General features: G+C 40.9%; 1 protein-coding gene across 2 annotated transcripts in view; it reads left to right on the forward strand.

Annotated features, from left to right (window-relative positions):
* LOC126272020 (glutamate dehydrogenase, mitochondrial-like) overlaps nucleotides 1-18808 on the forward strand; it is a 196262-nt gene that overhangs the window by 27012 nt on the left and 150442 nt on the right. For both annotated transcript variants that reach the window (XM_049974518.1, XM_049974528.1), the window contains one exon: nucleotides 224-310. In XM_049974518.1, coding sequence (XP_049830475.1) covers nucleotides 224-310 — 87 coding nt within the window. The remainder of the gene's footprint in view (nucleotides 1-223; nucleotides 311-18808) is intronic.

Genomic DNA, 18808 nt, shown 5'->3' on the forward strand with positions numbered 1-18808 from the left:
TCTGAAATTGTGGATATTAGGAGCATTGTAAATATTTTCATTGTACTCATGACTTTTTAATACAGAGTACAAGCACACTGTGAAACTAGATAACAATGTATTACATTGATTTCTGATGGTAGATCTATTCCTATCAATTTAAGTTACTAAAGAAAATGCACTACAGTAGTACCACATGATCCTCATACATTATTGCATTTACTCATTATGTTAATGATTTCAGAACCGGGTGTGTATGTGCCAGCACCAGATGTAAATACTGGTTCCAGAGAAATGTCATGGATAGCAGATACATATATCAAGTCATTAGGTAAGCTGAAATTATTGTTCAACAAAAACTTTGTAGTGCTGTTGTATTGCTTGAACTCATAAAAAGATTGTTCACTGTAAATCCTGATACTTGCATTAAAATACAGAAAGAGTAAATGACTGTTGCTAATTACTTTCTGATGAAAGGGAAGTTCGTACATGAAAAGTATAATGATCTCTCAAAAATTAAATGTCATAACATTCATTTTAGTGTGAGTGAGAGGAGAATAAAAAAAGACATATCACTTCTGTAACAGGAACTTTTGCTATACGAGCTTTAAGCTGTAGCTGACTCGTTTTGTAAGGAACATAGAACAACAAATAAAAACTAAAAGGTACCATATGAACCTAAAATGGTCACAGTTATAAGACAAATCAACTGTTTTGTAGAAGCTTACTTATTATTTTTTTGTAGCAAATTCTGAGTACAAATTGTTTTACTGATTTCAAATGTATCATCCTACATCATAAATGTTGACACTACCTTTTGTGAACTTTCACTTGTTTATTCATTTAACCCATTGGATCATATTAAGTACATTGTACTTGATGGTATCAGATATTTTACTCAAATCTAGTGTTTGCAGGGAGAAGTATTCTGTTTAAATTTATATATGCCACAAATTCATATAATCATTTATTAAATACAGTCAGTGATACTGTAGATAGGCTCCAACAGATCTTTCAAACACCTGAAAAAGTTAATTCTGGCAAACTGAGGACCATGTCGAAATGACTGTTTAGTTCTCTTCATCTTCCTTCAAAACTCTTTCATTTTCTCAGAATGAACTCTTTTTCCTGCCATCTGACCCACTTATTTTTCTTTTTGTTTTAGCTTCCTCAAGACATTAGAATTACTTTACATCCAGTCTGAATTTGTCTCTGTTGAATCAAGTCTCCTGTTCAATCTGACTTTCCTCTAAATCCTTTTTTTTTGTCTTGCCTTCCTACCCATTTTCTTTGTCTGTTTTCCTGTTTTGGTCTTCTTTGTTAATCTGTCTTCCACCATTCTCTCTAAATGTCCATAGAATCTAATACATATTTTCCTGATCTCATTTGTTATTTTAGGGCAGAACGAGTGCATTTTCCTATTTGATCTCATAAGCCAAAGCCATGTTTGTTCTTGATATTTTTTGCAGTATTATTATTTCTGTCTTTCCCAAAACTTCTGACACACTTTTGCAGTCATGTAAAAGTAATGTTTCTGAACCAGAAAAGACTTGTGGTTTTACAACTGCATTATAATGTCTTAATTTAACATATTTACAAAAACAGTTTTTCTGTACAAATTTCTAACTTTTGTATGTGAGATGCAATGAAAAAGTAAAAGAGTTTTTGTTATCCTTAAAGAATGTTTATTTATTCATCAATTTTGCCTGTTCACAATAATCCATTTCAGATATAAGACCTTCTGCCAGCACTACTTCCAATCTTGGTAGCACTTCTGGAACTTACTGTTCATTATGGTTTTCAGCTCCTTCAGCAATTCTGTTTTTATCACATCAGTGCTGATAAAAAGATGGCCTTTCAAGGTTCTCTTCAGCCTAAGGAATGTAAGGAAGTCATAGGGGGCCACGTCTGGCAAATATGATGGCTGATACAACGTAACAGCTTTGTGTTTTGCCAAAACATGAGGAACAAGCTTTGAGGTTTGAGGAGGAGCATTATCTTGATACATGAACCACATGAGTGGTTTTGCCAGAATTCTGCATACAACAAATGATTATATGAATTTGTAGTATACATACATTTAAACAGAATAATTTTCCCTACAAACACTATATTTGAGTAAAATGGCTGACACCATTTAATACAATGTGCTTAATATGATCAGATGGGTTAAATTAGTAAACAACTGAAAGTTTACATAAGGTGGTGCGAACATTTATGATGCAACATGATACATTTGAAATTGCATAACTTGCAAGTAGTATTCATTATTGACTGTAAGACCAGGAACTCATGAGGCACTATCTGATTGTAATCAAAGAAAACATAAAGAAGAACCTTCACATTTGATTCAATGTGTCAAATTGATTTTTCAGGCAGTTTCTGTTGGGATGATTGCACCTTGATTTCGATGTCATACCCACATACCCATGTTTTGTCACCTGTTGTAACCTCCTTTGGAAGTTCTGGATCATTGTTGACTTCATTCAGCAATTCCTGAGTGATGTATGTGCGGCATTTTTTCTGGTCAGAATTCAACTGTTTCAGGACAAAATTTGCTGTTATGTGTTTCGTATCCAAAACTATTTGAAAAAATTGCTTTTCGTGAGCCAAAGGATATGCCAACATCAACAACAACCTCTCTGATGATTATTTGGCTATTTTCCAGAACCATTTTCATTCCTCCTACACTGTTGTCAGTAATTGATGTCCTAGAGTGTCCAGGGTGGTTTTCTTCAATGTTTCCTTCCACCTCTTTGAAACATTTGTACCAATGATGACCTTTTGCCTTACTCATAGTAGATTTACAAAAACACACAGTCAGCATTTTGAAAGTGTTGCTCCACTTTAATCTATTTTTCAAGCACAGCAAACAATCCAAACCAAAGAAAAAATTTGCCGAGCACTGAAAAAGACATGTAAGCTTTTCGATTGTCAACAATAAACTGATGAAAAAGCAAACATGTGTCAGAAACATGTGTACCAACAAGATAAAAAAAATTAATAATGGGATTATAAAACCCACGAATTAAAAAAAAATCCTGCTACTTTTTTCCCAAACTTTGTATGTTTTTTAACTTTTTTCAGTCCTAATTGAAACTGCTTCTTTTACACTTTTTGTGTTTATACTTTCACCCACATATTTAATGTTGGCTGTTTTCTTGATGTCGACGTATTTGGTTTTCAAAATTTGTGATGAGTTACTTTTCATTTGTCATATCTTCTGGCGTTTCAAATGATATTTGTAGACTGGCCTTCTCAGCTATTTCGTTGGGAAGTTCTAGTCTCTTCTTCATATCCTCCGTAGTTCCATCTATTATCTGCGAAGACTAAACCATTTATTGCTTCTTTTGATCTACCCATCTTTATGTACTTATCAACCTTTTGTTTTTCTTCCTATATTTTGCATTTTGTTATAACCTTTTCGAGCACACAGTTGTATAATAATGCTAACAAATTGTCTCCTTGTCTGTTTCCTGGTACTGTTTGGAAGAGACTACATGTTGTCCCAAGAAATTTAGCTTGAGATACTGTTTGTAAGAGTCTATTTACTTATTTCCAGAGTTTTTGTATCTGCTGCAGATTCCTTAAGGTTTTGAGGAGGGAGTCACTGTCAGTTGAATCACATGCCTTAATAAAATCAACAAATTAAGCACTATCCTTTTATTTGACGTTTTCATATACATTATTACTTACTGTATATTTCATATTTTATGGCAGTTTGGTGAGCAATTTTATTACCCTGACGACTGTACCATGGCCAGAATCAGAAATTTGTTTTCTTTATGTACACATGTAAATAATTAATTTATGTCTATGAGACATGCATAAGTAATGTAATTGAAACACATACACAGTGTCAATCGTAATTTACAGCCACTAGTACAAACTTATTAGATTATTCTTCAAAATTCTTTAACACAATAGCACTTTCGCATAAGGAAGGCATGTAATTTTATTCTCAACGAACGTGGCTTCATACTACTGGAGATTTTATATATTTTTCTCTTTCAATCTGGGCATAGAGTTCACAATGGAAATTGAAAAGGAGGGATAGCTTAGATTCTTGGATGTTCTGGTTCGGTACAGAGAGGATGGCACTTTGGGACATGAAGTGTATCAGAAGGCAATGCACATGGATTTGTATTTATGTGCTAATAGCTGCCACCAGCCTGCCCAGATGATGAGTGTTCTCCAAACTTTGACCCTTTGAGCGCATATTGTTTCTGATGAAAGCAGTTTGCAAGATGAACTTTCCCACTTACACTTACAAAGAGTGTTTGAAGACAATGGGTACTCTCCAGAGTGAATACAGAATGCACAAAAAATGAAACCGAAAGAGGACACAAAGAAAGCAGAAGAAGATGAAGAAACCTTTAAATCTATGGCCTTCCTGCATGATGTGGGTAACCTCTCATCAAAAATAGGACGGATTCTCAGCAGACACAAAGTAAAAGTGTTTTTTTGTCCTTCACCCAAGACGGCTGCACTCGTGGGCTCCATTGCAGTTGATTTGCTGCTCCAAAACCTGGAATTTACAAAATTCCATGTGAATGTGGCCTGTCTTACATTGGACAAACAACTCGTACTGTCCAAGAAAGATGTACAGAACACTGGAGGTACACACGACTTTTAAACCTAACAAGTCGACAGTGGCAGAGCATTGTATTGACACTGGTCACAGTATGTTGTATGACAACGTCGAAACTCTGGCAACTACATCATCTTTTTGGGACTCGATAGTGAAGGAGGCAATTGAGATTCACTTGACATTGAATTTGATTAATAGAGATAGTGGTCTCAACCTTGATAAATCATGGAATCCGGAACTTGGTGTAATAAACTCACAAAGACATTGTCACAATGCAGCTCACAAAGATATATCGACATGCCAACACAGGTCGTTGAGGATTCATAGATGTAGCTTGTGCATTGTGCACATCTCTGCTGCCGACCAATGTCTCTGGCGCATTTGCATCTGTGGCCGCATGAGCAGTTGTGCGGTACACGAGTATAAAGGGCCGAAGTGAGAACTGGAATGGCAGTCTTTTGGCTCACTCTGAAGATGGGTGAACGTTCTAAAACCCAAATATAAGCAGAAGAATAATGAGAATTCTTGTGGCTGCACACCCAAAAATTAATGGAACAGTCTTTGCGCCACCAAAATTGTGAGATTCAAGTAAACTACTGTCCATTCCATAACATCAGCTGCCCTGGCAAGTCTTCCTGTTTGGATGAGCATAGCTTGGGATGTCCCCCCCCCCCCCCCTCCCGCAGGCTCCACCCTTCTAAGCTCTCCCCAAACAGGATGCATAGGCATGCACAGTGTCACAGCTGAGCTGTGTGTACAGAGAGGCATGGGCAGGAGTGCAAATGTATGCACTGTGCTACTGAAAAGATGGATTAAACACATTGAAGATTGTGTAAGCATTAAATTCATTCCTTTGAATTTTATTATGTACCACATATTGACTATTAAAAGCGTTTTCACAAATCTAACTTCAAAAGTCAAAGAGTAAATATTTTTCTTTAACTCAAATCATTAAGTATCTTGATGCACATTTGTAAAGTAGCCTGTTTTCCTCCTTGGGGTTCAAGCTATCTCCTTACCAAATTTCATCAAAATTGGTTCAGTGGGTTAGTAATAATAAATTTAAATGTTATGCATAGTGCAGCAGTGTTTCACCAATCTCAGTGTTTACGATGTCATGTACCATGAACTGTTTGATAGAATGTTATAATTTTGCAAATAAATTTGATGGTATATGTGAATACTGTCTGCAGAAGTTCACAAATAGAGTTAGTAATAAACTAAAATGTTATTCCTGATGACGTGAAAATGATGTGAAAATGAACAGTAAAAATGTAGTAAGTGATAAGCTTTTTTCCTTTCACCATTTCATAGGGAGTGCCAGCAAAAAAGTTCTGTAAAGTTCATTGCAAGTCACTAACTGCTCTTGTTGTCAAATACTGGATAGCATGCATAATAGCTACTGTAGCATTGCAAAGAGTATAGATTATGTCAGAAATAGTGTGGAAGTATGGGCTAAACACATTGAAGATTGTATAAGCATTGTATTCAGCAGTTTGAAATGTATCACATAGTACTTATCAACCAGTCAAAGCATATTCACAAATGTGACAAAGGTCAAAGAGTAAATAGCTTTTTTCAAAGAGTAAATACACTCCTGGAAATTGAAATAAGAACACCGTGAATTCATTCTCCCAGGAAGGGGAAACTTTATTGACACATTCCTGGGGTCAGATAGATCACATGATCACACTGACAGAACCACAGGCACATAGACACAGGCAACAGAGCATGCACAATGTCGTCACTAGTACAGTGTATATCCACCTTTCGCAGCAATGCAGGCTGCTATTCTCCCATGGAGACGATCGTAGAGATGCTGGATGTAGTCCTGTGGAACGGCTTGCCATGCCATTTCCACCTGACGCCTCAGTTGGACCAGCGTTCGTGCTGGACGTGCAGACCGCATGAGACGACACTTCATCCAGTCCCAAACATGCTCAAAGGGAGACAGATCCGGAGATCTTGCTGGCCAGGGTAGTTGACTTACACCTTCTAGAGCACGTTGGGTGGCACGGGATACATGCGGACGTGCATTGTCCTGTTGGAGCAGCAAGTTCCCTTGCCGGTCTAGGAATGGTAGAACGATGGGTTCGATGACGGTTTGGATGTACCGTGCACTATTCAGTGTCCCCTCGACGATCACCAGAGGTGTACGGCCAGTGTAGGAGATCGCTCCCCACACCATGATGCCGGGTGTTGGCCCTGTGTGCCTCGGTCGTATGCAGTCCTGATTGTGGCGCTCACCTGCACGGCGCCAAACACACATACAACCATCATTGGCACCAAGGCAGAAGCGACTCTCATCGCTGAAGACGACAGGTCTCCATTCGTCCCTCAATTCATGCCTGTCGCGACACTACTGGAGGCGGGCGGCACGATGTTTGGGCATGAGCGGAAGACGGCCTAATGGGGTGCGGGACCGTAGCCCAGCTTCATGGAGACGGTTGCGAATGGTCCTCGCCGATACCCCAGGAGCAACAGTGTCCTTAATTTGCTGGGAAGTGGAGGTGCGGTCCCCTACGGCACTGCGTAGGTTCCTACGGTCTTGGCGTGCATCCGTGCGTCGCTCCGGTCCGGTCCCAGGTGGACGGGCACTTGCACCTTCCGCCGACCACTGGCGACAACATCGATGTACTGTGGAGACCTCACGCCCCACGTGTTGAGCAATTCGGCGGTACGTCCACCCGGCCTCCCGCATGCCCACTATACGCCCTCGCTCAAAGTCCGTCAACTGCACATTCGGTTCACGTCCACGCTGTCGCGGCATGCTACCAGTGTTAAAGACTGCGATGGAGCTCCGTATGCCACGGCAAACTGGCTGACACTGACGGCGGCAGTGCACAAATGCTGCGCAGCTAGCGCCATTCGACGGCCAACACCGTGGTTCCTGGTGTGTCCGCTGTGCCGTGCGTGTGATCATTGCTTGTACAGCCCTCTCGCAGTGTCCGGAGCAAGTATGGTGAGTCTGACACACCGGTGTCAATGTGTTCTTTTTTCCATTTCCAGGAGTGTATATTGTCCTAATTCACACAATACTCATCAAATCAGTAAGTATCATATACTACACACTTTCTAAAGTAGCCTACATTCTTATGCAGGGTTCAAGCTGTCTCCTTACAGAATTTCATCAAAGTCAGTTCAGCAGTTTAGTAATACTAAATTTAAATGTCATGCATGATACGGCAGTTCTTCATGCATCTCAGTGTTTATGATGTCATATGTCCAACTATGTGTCATAGAATGTTATAATTTTGCAGGTACATTCAGTGCCATACATGAATACTGTCCGCAAAATGTGTTGCAAATAGAGTTAGTAGTAAAGAAGTAGTAAATTAAAACATTTAAAAAAATGAACAGCGAAAATTTATTAAATGACAAACTTTTTTCTTTAATTTTTTTGTGGGGGTTGTCAGCAAGAAAAAGTTTCATAAAAGTGTGACATTACATGTAAAGTTCATTTCAAGTCACTAAGTGCTCTCATTCTCAAATACTGGATGAATAAAATCTGAGTATTTGTGCTTCAGATCGTGCAATACTTTTTCATCCCCACCCCTCTCATAACTAGGTTGTTCTTACCTTCACAGCAATTCTTTCCAGACAGTAATTGATATGTGTATCAAGTTTGATTGTTGCTGAGCCAGTTGTTTCAGAGGAGAGGTGGAACATAAATACATACATATGAGGCGTAAAAAAAAAAAAAAAATAAAAAAAAAAAAAATAAAAAAAAAAAAAAATAAAAAAAAGCAATTTATTTTCAAATTGCTTACAAAAAACCTTATCCCTTTCAAAATACTCTCAATTCCAACTAATACATTTATCCTACCAGTGCTTCCACTGTTTGATTATTAGAAATAGCTCCTCCCTCATTTTCTTCTTAACTACTACCATGTTGTCAAATTGGTGTCCTTTCATGCCCCTTTTCATGAGTGGAAATAAGAAAAAGTTGCATGGAGCCAGGTCAGGTGAGTAAGGTGCATGGGATAACGGAATGTTCCCTTTGTAGCCAAAAAGTATCTAACAGTATGGCTGTGTGTGCAGGTGCATCATTGTGTTGAAAGAATCAATCCCCTGTTGGGATTGTGGAATCTTCTTAAAACTTACAAACAAAAGATTTGATTCATGGTCTGAACAGGGGGAATTTACTCTTAATAAACTACACCCTTAGCATAAAATCAGCATTGTTTTGATGTTTGATTTGACTTGACAACATTTTTTTGGATGGGGTGATGAAGACATATTCCATTTTGCTTCACTGTTTCAGGGTCATAACCATATGACCATGATTCGTCACCAGTAATGACCTTTGACAGAAAATCTGGATTGAGTTCAAACTGTTGTTTCAAAGCGTGACATATTTCAGCTTGATGTTCCTTTTGATTGCCAGTCAGAACCCATGCAGCAAACATGGCAGCAACTATTTTCATTCCCAAATCTTCTGTTGCAATTCATAGAACTGAGCTCCCAGATAACCAACTAATCTCTGGCAGTTGATCAGTTGTCTGTCAATGGTCTGTTAGCATAAGCTCTGGAATCTTCTCAATATTTTTGATGATTCAGGCAGTTGATGGATGTCCAGAATGAGGTTTGTCATCAGTTGATATGTTGCCATTTTTAAATCGAAGCAAACCACTTGTATACTTGAGTCTTTTCCGTAGTGTCTCCTTGGTACGCTGTTTTTAACATTAAAACAGTTTCAGTGAAATTTTTACCAAGTAGAAAACAAAATTTCACAACTCCACATGTCATCATAAAAAAAACAAAGCAAGAACAAAACAGCATTCACAAAAACAATCACTGCAGATGCATAGAACAAGCCAGGTCAACAACACAAGCAGCACTGAACTGGCACTGAGTTGCACAATACACGGCTAGTGTCAGAAATGAGTACTACTCATGCTCTGCCCATGGCAATTTTATTCCAGTTCTTTTTTTCCTACCCTCTCTCATATATATAACCTTTCCTCCAAACCTCTCTCCCAATCTGAAATCTCTGTCCTATCCAAAGGCCTCACCTTCAGCGCCACTCCCAGATTCAACCAAGCAGCCCTCGTCAAATATTTACTGTCCTACACTCGTAGTCTCTGCTGGAAATATCACTTTGCCACTAAGAAAAATAATTCTGATCCTACTCCTAATGATCCGACTCCCCAAGACACTATCCAAATTGATCCCAGCCTGGAACAGTTCCGTCCTCCATCACAGCGGGACCCACCTCCTCTTCCTCAAAATCACCCTCTCAAAACATATATAAGCTGCCAGAGTTGTCAGTCATGTGTGAATGAGGTACATTTACTTGTGTGTACGAATGATGTGAGTTTCTCTTTTGCCAATAAAGACAATGGCCAAAAGCTTTGTGTAAGTGTCTTTTAATTGAGCCTGTCTTGAACTGAAGTGTCTTTTTTATGGTAATTAGCAATCTACCTTCCCTGCATTGTTGATATTCTTACCTAGAGTATATAACGGAAGTGTGTGTGTGTTTGTATGTATGTTTAAAAGGACAGGTGTACACCTGCCCTTTTTTCCCCCTAAGGTAAGTCTTTCCGCTCCGCTCCCAGGATTGGAATGACTCCTTACCGTCTCCCTTAAAACCCACATCCTTTCGTCTTTTTCTCTCCTTCCCTCTTTCCTGAAGAAGCAACCATTGGTTGCGAAGGCTAGAATTGTGTGTGTATGTTTGTGTTTGTTTGTGTGTCTATCGACCTGCCAGCACTTCCATTCCTGGTGTCCAGGCAGAGCTTCAAGGAATCCTCAGAACCTTAGGTACCCTACAAAACCTTTCACCTGACTCCATCAACCTCCTGACCTCACCGACACCCCGCACCCCTACCTTCTACCTTCTTCCTAAAATTCACAAACCCAATCATCCCAGCCGCCCCATTGTAGCTGGTTACCAAGCCCCCACAGAACGTATCTCTGCCTACGTAGATCAACACCTTCAACCCATTACATGCAGTCTCCCATCCTTCATCAAAGACACCAACCACTTTCTTGAATGCCTGAAATCCTTACCCAATCTGTTACCCCCAGAAACCATCCTTGTAACCATTGATGCCACTTCCTTATACACAAATATTCCGCACGTCCAGGGCCTCGCTGCGATGGAGCACTTCCTTTCACGCCGATCACCTGCCACCCTACCTAAAACCTCTTTCCTCATTACCTTAGTAAACTTCATCCTCACCCACAACTTCTTCACTTTCAAAGGCCAGACATACCAACAATTAAAGGGAACAGCCATGGGTACCGGGATGGCCCCCTCGTACGCCAACCTATTCATGGGTCGCTTAGAGGAAGCCTTGAAGCCTTCTTGGTTACCCAGGCCTGCCAACCCAAAGTTTGGTACAGATTTATTGATGACATCTTCATGATCTGGTTCACAGTGAAGAAGAACTCCAGAATTTCCTCTCCAACCTCAAGTCCTTTGGTTCCATCAGATTCACCTGGTCCTACTCCAAATCCCATGCCACTTTCCTTGACGTTTACCTCCATCTGTCCAATGGCCAGCTTCACACATCCGTCCACATCAAACACACCAACAAGCAACAGTACCTCCATTATGACAGCTGCCACCCATTCCACATCAAACGGTCCCTTCCCTACAGCCTAGGTCTTCGTGGCAAACGAATCTGCTCCAGTCAGGAATCACTGAACCATTACACCAACAACCTGAAAACAGCTTTCGTATCCCGCAACTACCGTCCCGACCTGGTACAGAAGCAAATAACCAGAGCCACTTCCTCATCCCCTCAAACCCAGAACCTCTCACAGAAGAACCCTAAAAGTACCCCACTTGTGACAGGATACTTCCCGGGACTGGATCAGACTGAATATGGCTCTCCAGCAGGGATACGACTTCCTCAAATCCTGCCCTGAAATGAGATCCATCCTTCATGAAATCCTCCCCACTCCATCAAGAGTGTCTTTCCGCCGTCGTCCTGACCTTTGTAACCTCTTAGTTCATCCATATCAAATCCCCAAACCACCTTCCCTCCCCTCTGGCTCCTAACCTTGTAACCGCCCCCAGTCTAAAACCTGTCCCATGCACCCTCCCACCGCCACCTACTCCAGTCCTGTAACGCGGAAGGTGTACACGATCAAAGGCAGAGCCACGTGTGAAAGCACCCACGTGATTTACCAACTGACCTGCCTACACTGTGACGCTTTCTATGTGGGAATGACCAGCAACAAACTGTCCATTCGCATGAATGGACACAGGCAGACAGTGTTTGTTGGTAATGAGGATCACCCTGTGGCTAAACATGCCTTGGTTCAAAGAGGTCTTTGCTTTTAAATATGTCTGCTTGTGTCTTTATATGTATGGATGGATATGTGTGTGTGTGTGTGTGTGTGTGTGTGTGTGTGTGTGTGTGTGCGCGCGAGTATGTACCTATCCTTTTCCCCCCTAAGGTAAGTCTTTCCTCTCCCGGGATTGGAATGACTCATTACCCTCTCTCTTAAAACCCACATCCTTTCATCTTTCCTTCTCCTTCCCTCTTTCCTGACGAAGCAACCGCCGGTTGCGAAAGCTCAAAATTCTGTGTGTGTGTTTCTGTGTGCAGCATGAGGAGTTTATGGTGCAGGGAGGTGGCTAAAAAAGGAATGCAAAACTAGAGAAGTGGGGAAAGATGTGCAGGTGCTTTGCTAGAGGGCGGCAATCAAAGAGGGTGGGAAATGAGAATGGCAGGAGAGAGGGCATGGAAACTGTTGAGTGAAGGATGTGGGGACAGTATGTTACCATAGGTTGAGGCTATAATTACAGGAGTGGAGAATATGTTGAAAGAATAACTCACATTTGTGTAGTTCAGAAAACCTGGTGGTAGAAGGGAGGATCCAAATAGCTTGGGTAGTGAAACAACCATTGAAGTCAGGCATGCTACATTCAGCTGCATGTTGTGCTACGGGAAGGTATACTTTGCTTTTGGTCACAGTTTTGAGGTGGCCGTTCATCCTAGTGGACTGCTGGTTGGTATCCATACTAATAAAAAAAGCTGTGCAGTGATTGCAGGCAGAGCTGGTAAATGACATTGCTGCTTTCAAAGTTGGTTCGGTCGTGAATGGGTTGGGATGAACCTGTGACAGGACTGGAGTAGGAAGTGCTGGGTTAGGTGGATCAAGCAGCACTTGCACCTGGGTCTTGCACAGGGATATAATACATGTGGCAAGGAGTTAGGATTGAGAGTGGCATAGGGTGTTGTATAGGTGGGGGGGGGGGGGGGGGGCAACTGAACACTAGTTTAGGAAGGGTGGCAAGATCACAGGTAGGATGTACTTCATTTTGAAGGTGTGACTTCATAGATGTAAACTTACAATTTGTAATTCTAGTAATCAAGCATGATAGGTAAGCAAAACTTGGTGAAGGATGTGGCTCAGTTATTCCAGTCTGGGGTGTTATTGGATAACAAAGGGGGAAGTTCTTTGTGGCTGGTTCTTGACGGTGGTGGGAGAATTGGGTGTGTGAGGGGAAAGGACATGGGAGGTCTGTCTGTGGACTAGGTCTGGGGGATAGTGCCTGCCTGTGAAGGCCTTGGTGAGACCGTCAACATACTGGACAAAGGAGTTCTTGTCACTGCAGATACACCGTCTCTGGGTGGCCTGGCTGTAAGTGAGCAATTTCTTGGTAGTTGGTGTGTTTAATTTGGACATAGGTGCGGATGGACCCATCAGAGAGGAGGAGGTCAGCATCTAGGAGTGTGGCATGCTAGCTCGAGGAGGAGTAGGCGAAGGGGATGGTATCTAAAGTGTTGAGAGTGTGAAAGAATTAAGATTAGGTGTCTTGGCCCTGAGTTCATGTATTGGAGTTGTCATCAATGAAACTGAACTAGACTAGGGGTTTGGTATTTTGTGTGGAAGGTCTCCTGTAGATGACCCACAAACATGTTGGCATAGTAGGGTGCCATGCAGGGGGCCTATGGCTGTGCTGCAGATTTGTTTACATACATTCCTTTCACAAGAGAAGTAGTTGTGGGTTAGGATAAAGTTAGTATTGCTTATGAGGAGTGAGGTGGTTGGGTTGGAGTCTGAGGAATATTGGGAAAGGTAATGGTCAATAGCAGTAAGACCATGGACATGAGGGACGTTGTGTATAGGGAGTTAGCATCAAAAGTGATGAGTAGGGATCCAGGTGGCAGAGGGGCCTGGGATGGTGGGGAGTCAGTGAAGGAAGTGGTTGGTATACATATATGGGGGGGGGGGGGGGGGGGCTAGATTACGGGCAATTGGTTGGAGGTCTTAGTCAGTGAGGGACGAAATTTCTTCAGTGGTGGCACAATAACTAGCTACTGTGGTGCATAGAGTCTTTGGGTTGTTAGGGAAATGAATTCAGGTGAGAGGTTGTGGGAATGGCCTATGGCCTTAAGCAGGGATTGGAGGTTGTGTTGGACTTCTGGGACGGGATAACTCTGGCAGAGTATGTAGGTGGAGGAGTTGTAAGGATAACTCCCAACTGCACAGTTCATAAAAGCTGGTGGTGGAGGGGAGGATCCAGATGGCTCATCTAGTGTAGCAGCCTTTGAAATCAAGCATGCTATGTTCACCTGCATGTTGTGCCACAGGGCGGTATACTTTGCTCTTCACCACAGGTTGGCCGTGGCCATTCATCCTGATAGACAGCTGGTTGGTAGTCATACCAATATAACAAGCTGTGCAATGACTACAGCACAGCTAATAAATGACATGGATGCTTTCACAGCTGGCGTGCTCCTGATGGGTCAGGGTGAACCTGTGACAGGATTATAATAGGAAGTGCTGGGTGAGTGGATTGGGGGTGTCTTACACCTGGGACTTCCATGGGGATGTGATCCTTGTGTCAAGGGCTTTGGTTTGGGAGTGACATAGGAATAGACTAGGATGATGTGTAGAATGAGTGGGTGATGGAACACCAGTTGAGGAGTGGAGGGGGGAAGGGGGGGGGAAGGATGAGGAGTAGGATGTATCTCATTTCAGGGCTTGATGATGAGTAATCACAGCCTTGGTGAAGAATGTGGTTCTGTTGTTCCAGTCCAGAGTGGTATTGAATGATGAAGGGGGCATTTCTTGTGGCTGGTTCTTGAGGTGGTGGGAAGATTGGGAGTGTTAGGAGAAAGGGCAAGGGAGTTCTGTTTGTGGACTAGGTCTGGGTGACAGTGCCTATTGTGAAGGCAGTGATGGGACCCCTAACATGCTGGGTGAGGGAGTTTCTTGTCATTGCAGATATGTTTTCTCCAGGTGGCCTGGCTGTATGGAAGGGAGTTGTGTGAGATGGATGACAGCTGTTGACATGCAGGTACTGTTGGTTGTTAGTTGGTTTAGTGTGAACAGAGGTGCAGATGGATCCATCAGAGAGGAGGAGGTAAGTGTCTAATGAAGGTGGTATGCTGGGTTGAGGAGTACCAGGGGAAGCAGATGGGAGAGAAGATGTTGAGGTTGTGAAGGAGTAAAGATATCGTGTCTTGGCCCTGAGTCCAGATAATGAAGATACCATGAATCAGCCGGAACCAGAGGCTAGGGAGGTCTGCTGTAGATGGTGCATAAACAGGTTGACTATGAGTGTGCCATGTGGGTGCCCATGGTTCTGCCACGTATCTATTTGTATAGCTTCTCTTTGAAGGAGAAGTAGTTGTGGATTAGAATAAAGTTATATGAGGAATGAGGTAGTGGGTTTGGAGTCTGAAGAACAGTGGGAAAGGTAGTGTTCAATTCTGGTAAGACCGTGGGCATGAGGGATGTTGGTGAATAGGGAGGTGGTGAGTACGGATCCAGAAGGTAGAGGGGTTGGGATGTTGGAGACTCAGTGAATGAAGTAGTTGGTATATGTGATGTGGAATGATAGATTATATGGCAACTGGTTGGAGGTGTTAGTCAGTGGGGGCCAAAAGTCTTCCTGTGTGGCACAATAACCAGCCACAGTGGTACATGGAGAATTATTTGGTTTGTGGATATTATGGAGCATGTAGGAGATGGGTGTTGTAATCTCACACTTTCACAATTTGTTGTTGTCACTACTATTGTCAATGTAATTATTTTTTCCAAAACTATGAGACGAGTAAGATTTAGAATAAACTTTCTACTGATGTTCTTTTCTCATAGTTGGCTCCAGATCTTCATGTCTAGAGGCTGATTCTTGAAGCTGACATGTTTGACATTTTATGTTTTCATCATCAATTAACTTTGAAATAAGCCTGCGAATTTTTTTTTCTTCATGATAATTTATTCTCTCATGTTTTTCTGTATGACACTGTCTTTTGAATTTTCACATTATCAAAGATGAAATTACATTTTTATTCCAAAATATAAAAACATATATTGACCTATTCAAAATTCGAAAATATTTCTGGAATCGACTACTTCTCTTGAGGAAAAGTAATGCTAAGGAGGGTTTTCCTTTACAATACCCCCCTGACAAAATTTGGAAATGATATGTTTACAATATTTTGTGACACACTGTAAGGATGCCAAATGGTGTACAAAATGATGCTAAGAGACAGAATACAGATGTATAGAAGTATCTGATACACAGCATATTACAGAAAACATAAGAAAAATATCTACTATACAAATCATAATTTATACATATATCAGGGAAGATATGGCATTCAGATTTTCATATCTGTGGAACATTCTGTCACAAGACAAATGATACAAAGTCAAAACTACGGCATTACAACACTAAACTATAGGAATAAGTGCAGAGACAATGTAAATTATTAGAATTACAAATTGCAAGTTTACATCTATGAAGTCACACCTTCAAAATTTTCAAAGGAGAAGAGAAAAAATTCAGAGCCTAAATGTATGGCGAGTGAACAGACACGAAAAATCCACGACGACGGATACAGAGTAGAAGAATACACTCAATCATGAGAAGGAATATTACACAAAGTCGGTAACCACATAAACCAGAGTATTTAAAGGTATGTTGACTCATGAAAGGTGAAAATAATGAAAAAATATTAGGGCCTAAGCTTACGATGTTGCGATTGACCCATGAATCCAAACCACTCTGGGCACAGATCAGCAAAAATGTTTCAACACAACAAAATGAATAAAGTTCACAATCAAATATCAATAAGTTCAATCATATGTAAAGAATAATTATAGGAAGCATCTAGCCTCAATCAATAGTTGCATGGCATTCTTGAGTACACACAGTCGTGATGACCAGGGGTACTCAAAACACAGTTAAGCTTGAGATTGCCCACAACTCTAGTTCCAATCAATGGGTGATTTGAATGTTGGTAGTAATAATATATGCTCTACATCCTCGGTGAAGATGAGATTTTGGAACTTAGTCAGCAGCCCATTCCCCTTAGTGCATCATATCTGCAAGTGTGTCCCAATTCAAACTTTCTATGAGATTTGTAACACTCTCACGATGGCTAAATGTACCAGTCACAAATCTTGCCATTCTTCTTTGGACCTTCTCCAGCTCTTGAATCAGAACCAACTGGTAAGGGTTCCATATAGACGAACAATACTCTAAGACTGGACGGACTAATGTATTTTAAGCAATTTCCTATGTTGAAGGACTGCATCGCTTTAGGACTCTATCAATAAACCACAATCTAGAGTTCACCCTACCCGTTACATGTGTAATCTGATCGTTCCATTTGAGGTCATTTCGAATATTTACACCCAGATACCTGATGGATGTTACTGCTTTCAAAGACAGGGCATTTATATTGTACTCATACATAGGGATTTTTTCTTTGTTACACGCGGTAGGTTAAACTTACTAATTTTGAGAGATAACTGCCAGTCATTACACCATGTATTTATTTTCTGCAAATCCTCATTTGTTCACAACTTTCATGTGATACTACTCTTCTGTAGTCTACAGCATCATTGGCAAACAGTCTAATGCTGCTGTCAATACCATCAATCAGATCGTTTATGTAAATCATAAAAAACAGCGGACCTATTACACTGTCGTGGGGCACACCTGATGTTACGCTTGTTTATGTTGAAATCTCCCCATTGAGGATGACACAATGCTCTCTGTCTGTTAGAAAACTTTCTATCCAACTGCATATGTCATCAAAAAGGCCATAAGTGCACACTTTTTGGAGCAAGCGACAGTGCAGAACTGAGTCGAACGCCTTTTGAAAGTCGAGGAATATTACACAACCTGGGAGCCGCTATCTAGAGCCTGTTGTTATATCATGCACAAAGAGAGCCAGCTGTGTCTCGCATGACCGCTGTTTCTTAAAACCGTGCTGGTTTCTACAGATGAGCTTCTCAGAGACTAAAAAGGTCATTATGTCTGAACACAAAATACATTCCATGATTCTACAACAAATTGATGTCAATGAAATTGGCTGGTATTTATGTGTCTTCCACACTATTTGCTAATTGTTCATACAAACTAACATGCATACATAGTGGCCTAGAAGATTCATTTACACTTGATAAAGAAGGCATACTGATTTAAAGCTACATAGAGTATTGGGAAGTTAATGCCCCTACTTGAAGAAATATACATTTATGTGGAATAACATGGTCCATATCAGTGACGATTTTTCTAAACAAATAGTTCCATGAATTCTTCATGTTGGATAATTTCTTGGGTAACAATTAACAAATTCCAGTCACACACTGGTATAGTTGACAGATGCTTGAGTACATTATGCAGTACCTATGATCTCTTGTAGGTCAACTGGACCAGCAAGGGTACATATGAAAACGTAATAAACAGAGTTAAATGCAATGAAAAAATGAACTAGTATGGTGATAAAGCACAAATCTGTTACAAAACATAATAATATCATTTTATGAATCTGCAAACAAAGTGTTTCATAAATTTAAACTCAGTCAGTAGATAAGACAGAACTTTCGAAATCACATCAGTTTACATACTACATTCCTGACAAACAAAACACAATTGTATAGTCATATGAATCTGCAAACATAATACAGTATAGCATAGATTTAAACTCAGTTAATAGGTAAGACAGAACAACAGACATCACACCATATTATATCCTACACTCCTTACAAACAAAACACAATTATATAGTTGTCTGACTGTCACACAGAATATTACAACAACCATCCACTTTTTACAATGCTATTTATTATTTTAAACAGTGCTGTTACCAGTTTCAAACTGCCAGGTTCATCTTCAGATGACTTGTTCACATTTTACATTAGATTTTACCTAAGGTTCCAAGACTTACCAAGCGGGAAAGCGCCGGTAGACAGGCACAATAAATAAAACACACAAACACACACACAGAATTTCTCACTTTCGCAACTGACGGT

Source organism: Schistocerca gregaria, chromosome 1 (genome assembly GCF_023897955.1).
Source record: "Schistocerca gregaria isolate iqSchGreg1 chromosome 1, iqSchGreg1.2, whole genome shotgun sequence".
Classification (NCBI taxonomy): domain Eukaryota; kingdom Metazoa; phylum Arthropoda; class Insecta; order Orthoptera; family Acrididae; genus Schistocerca; species Schistocerca gregaria.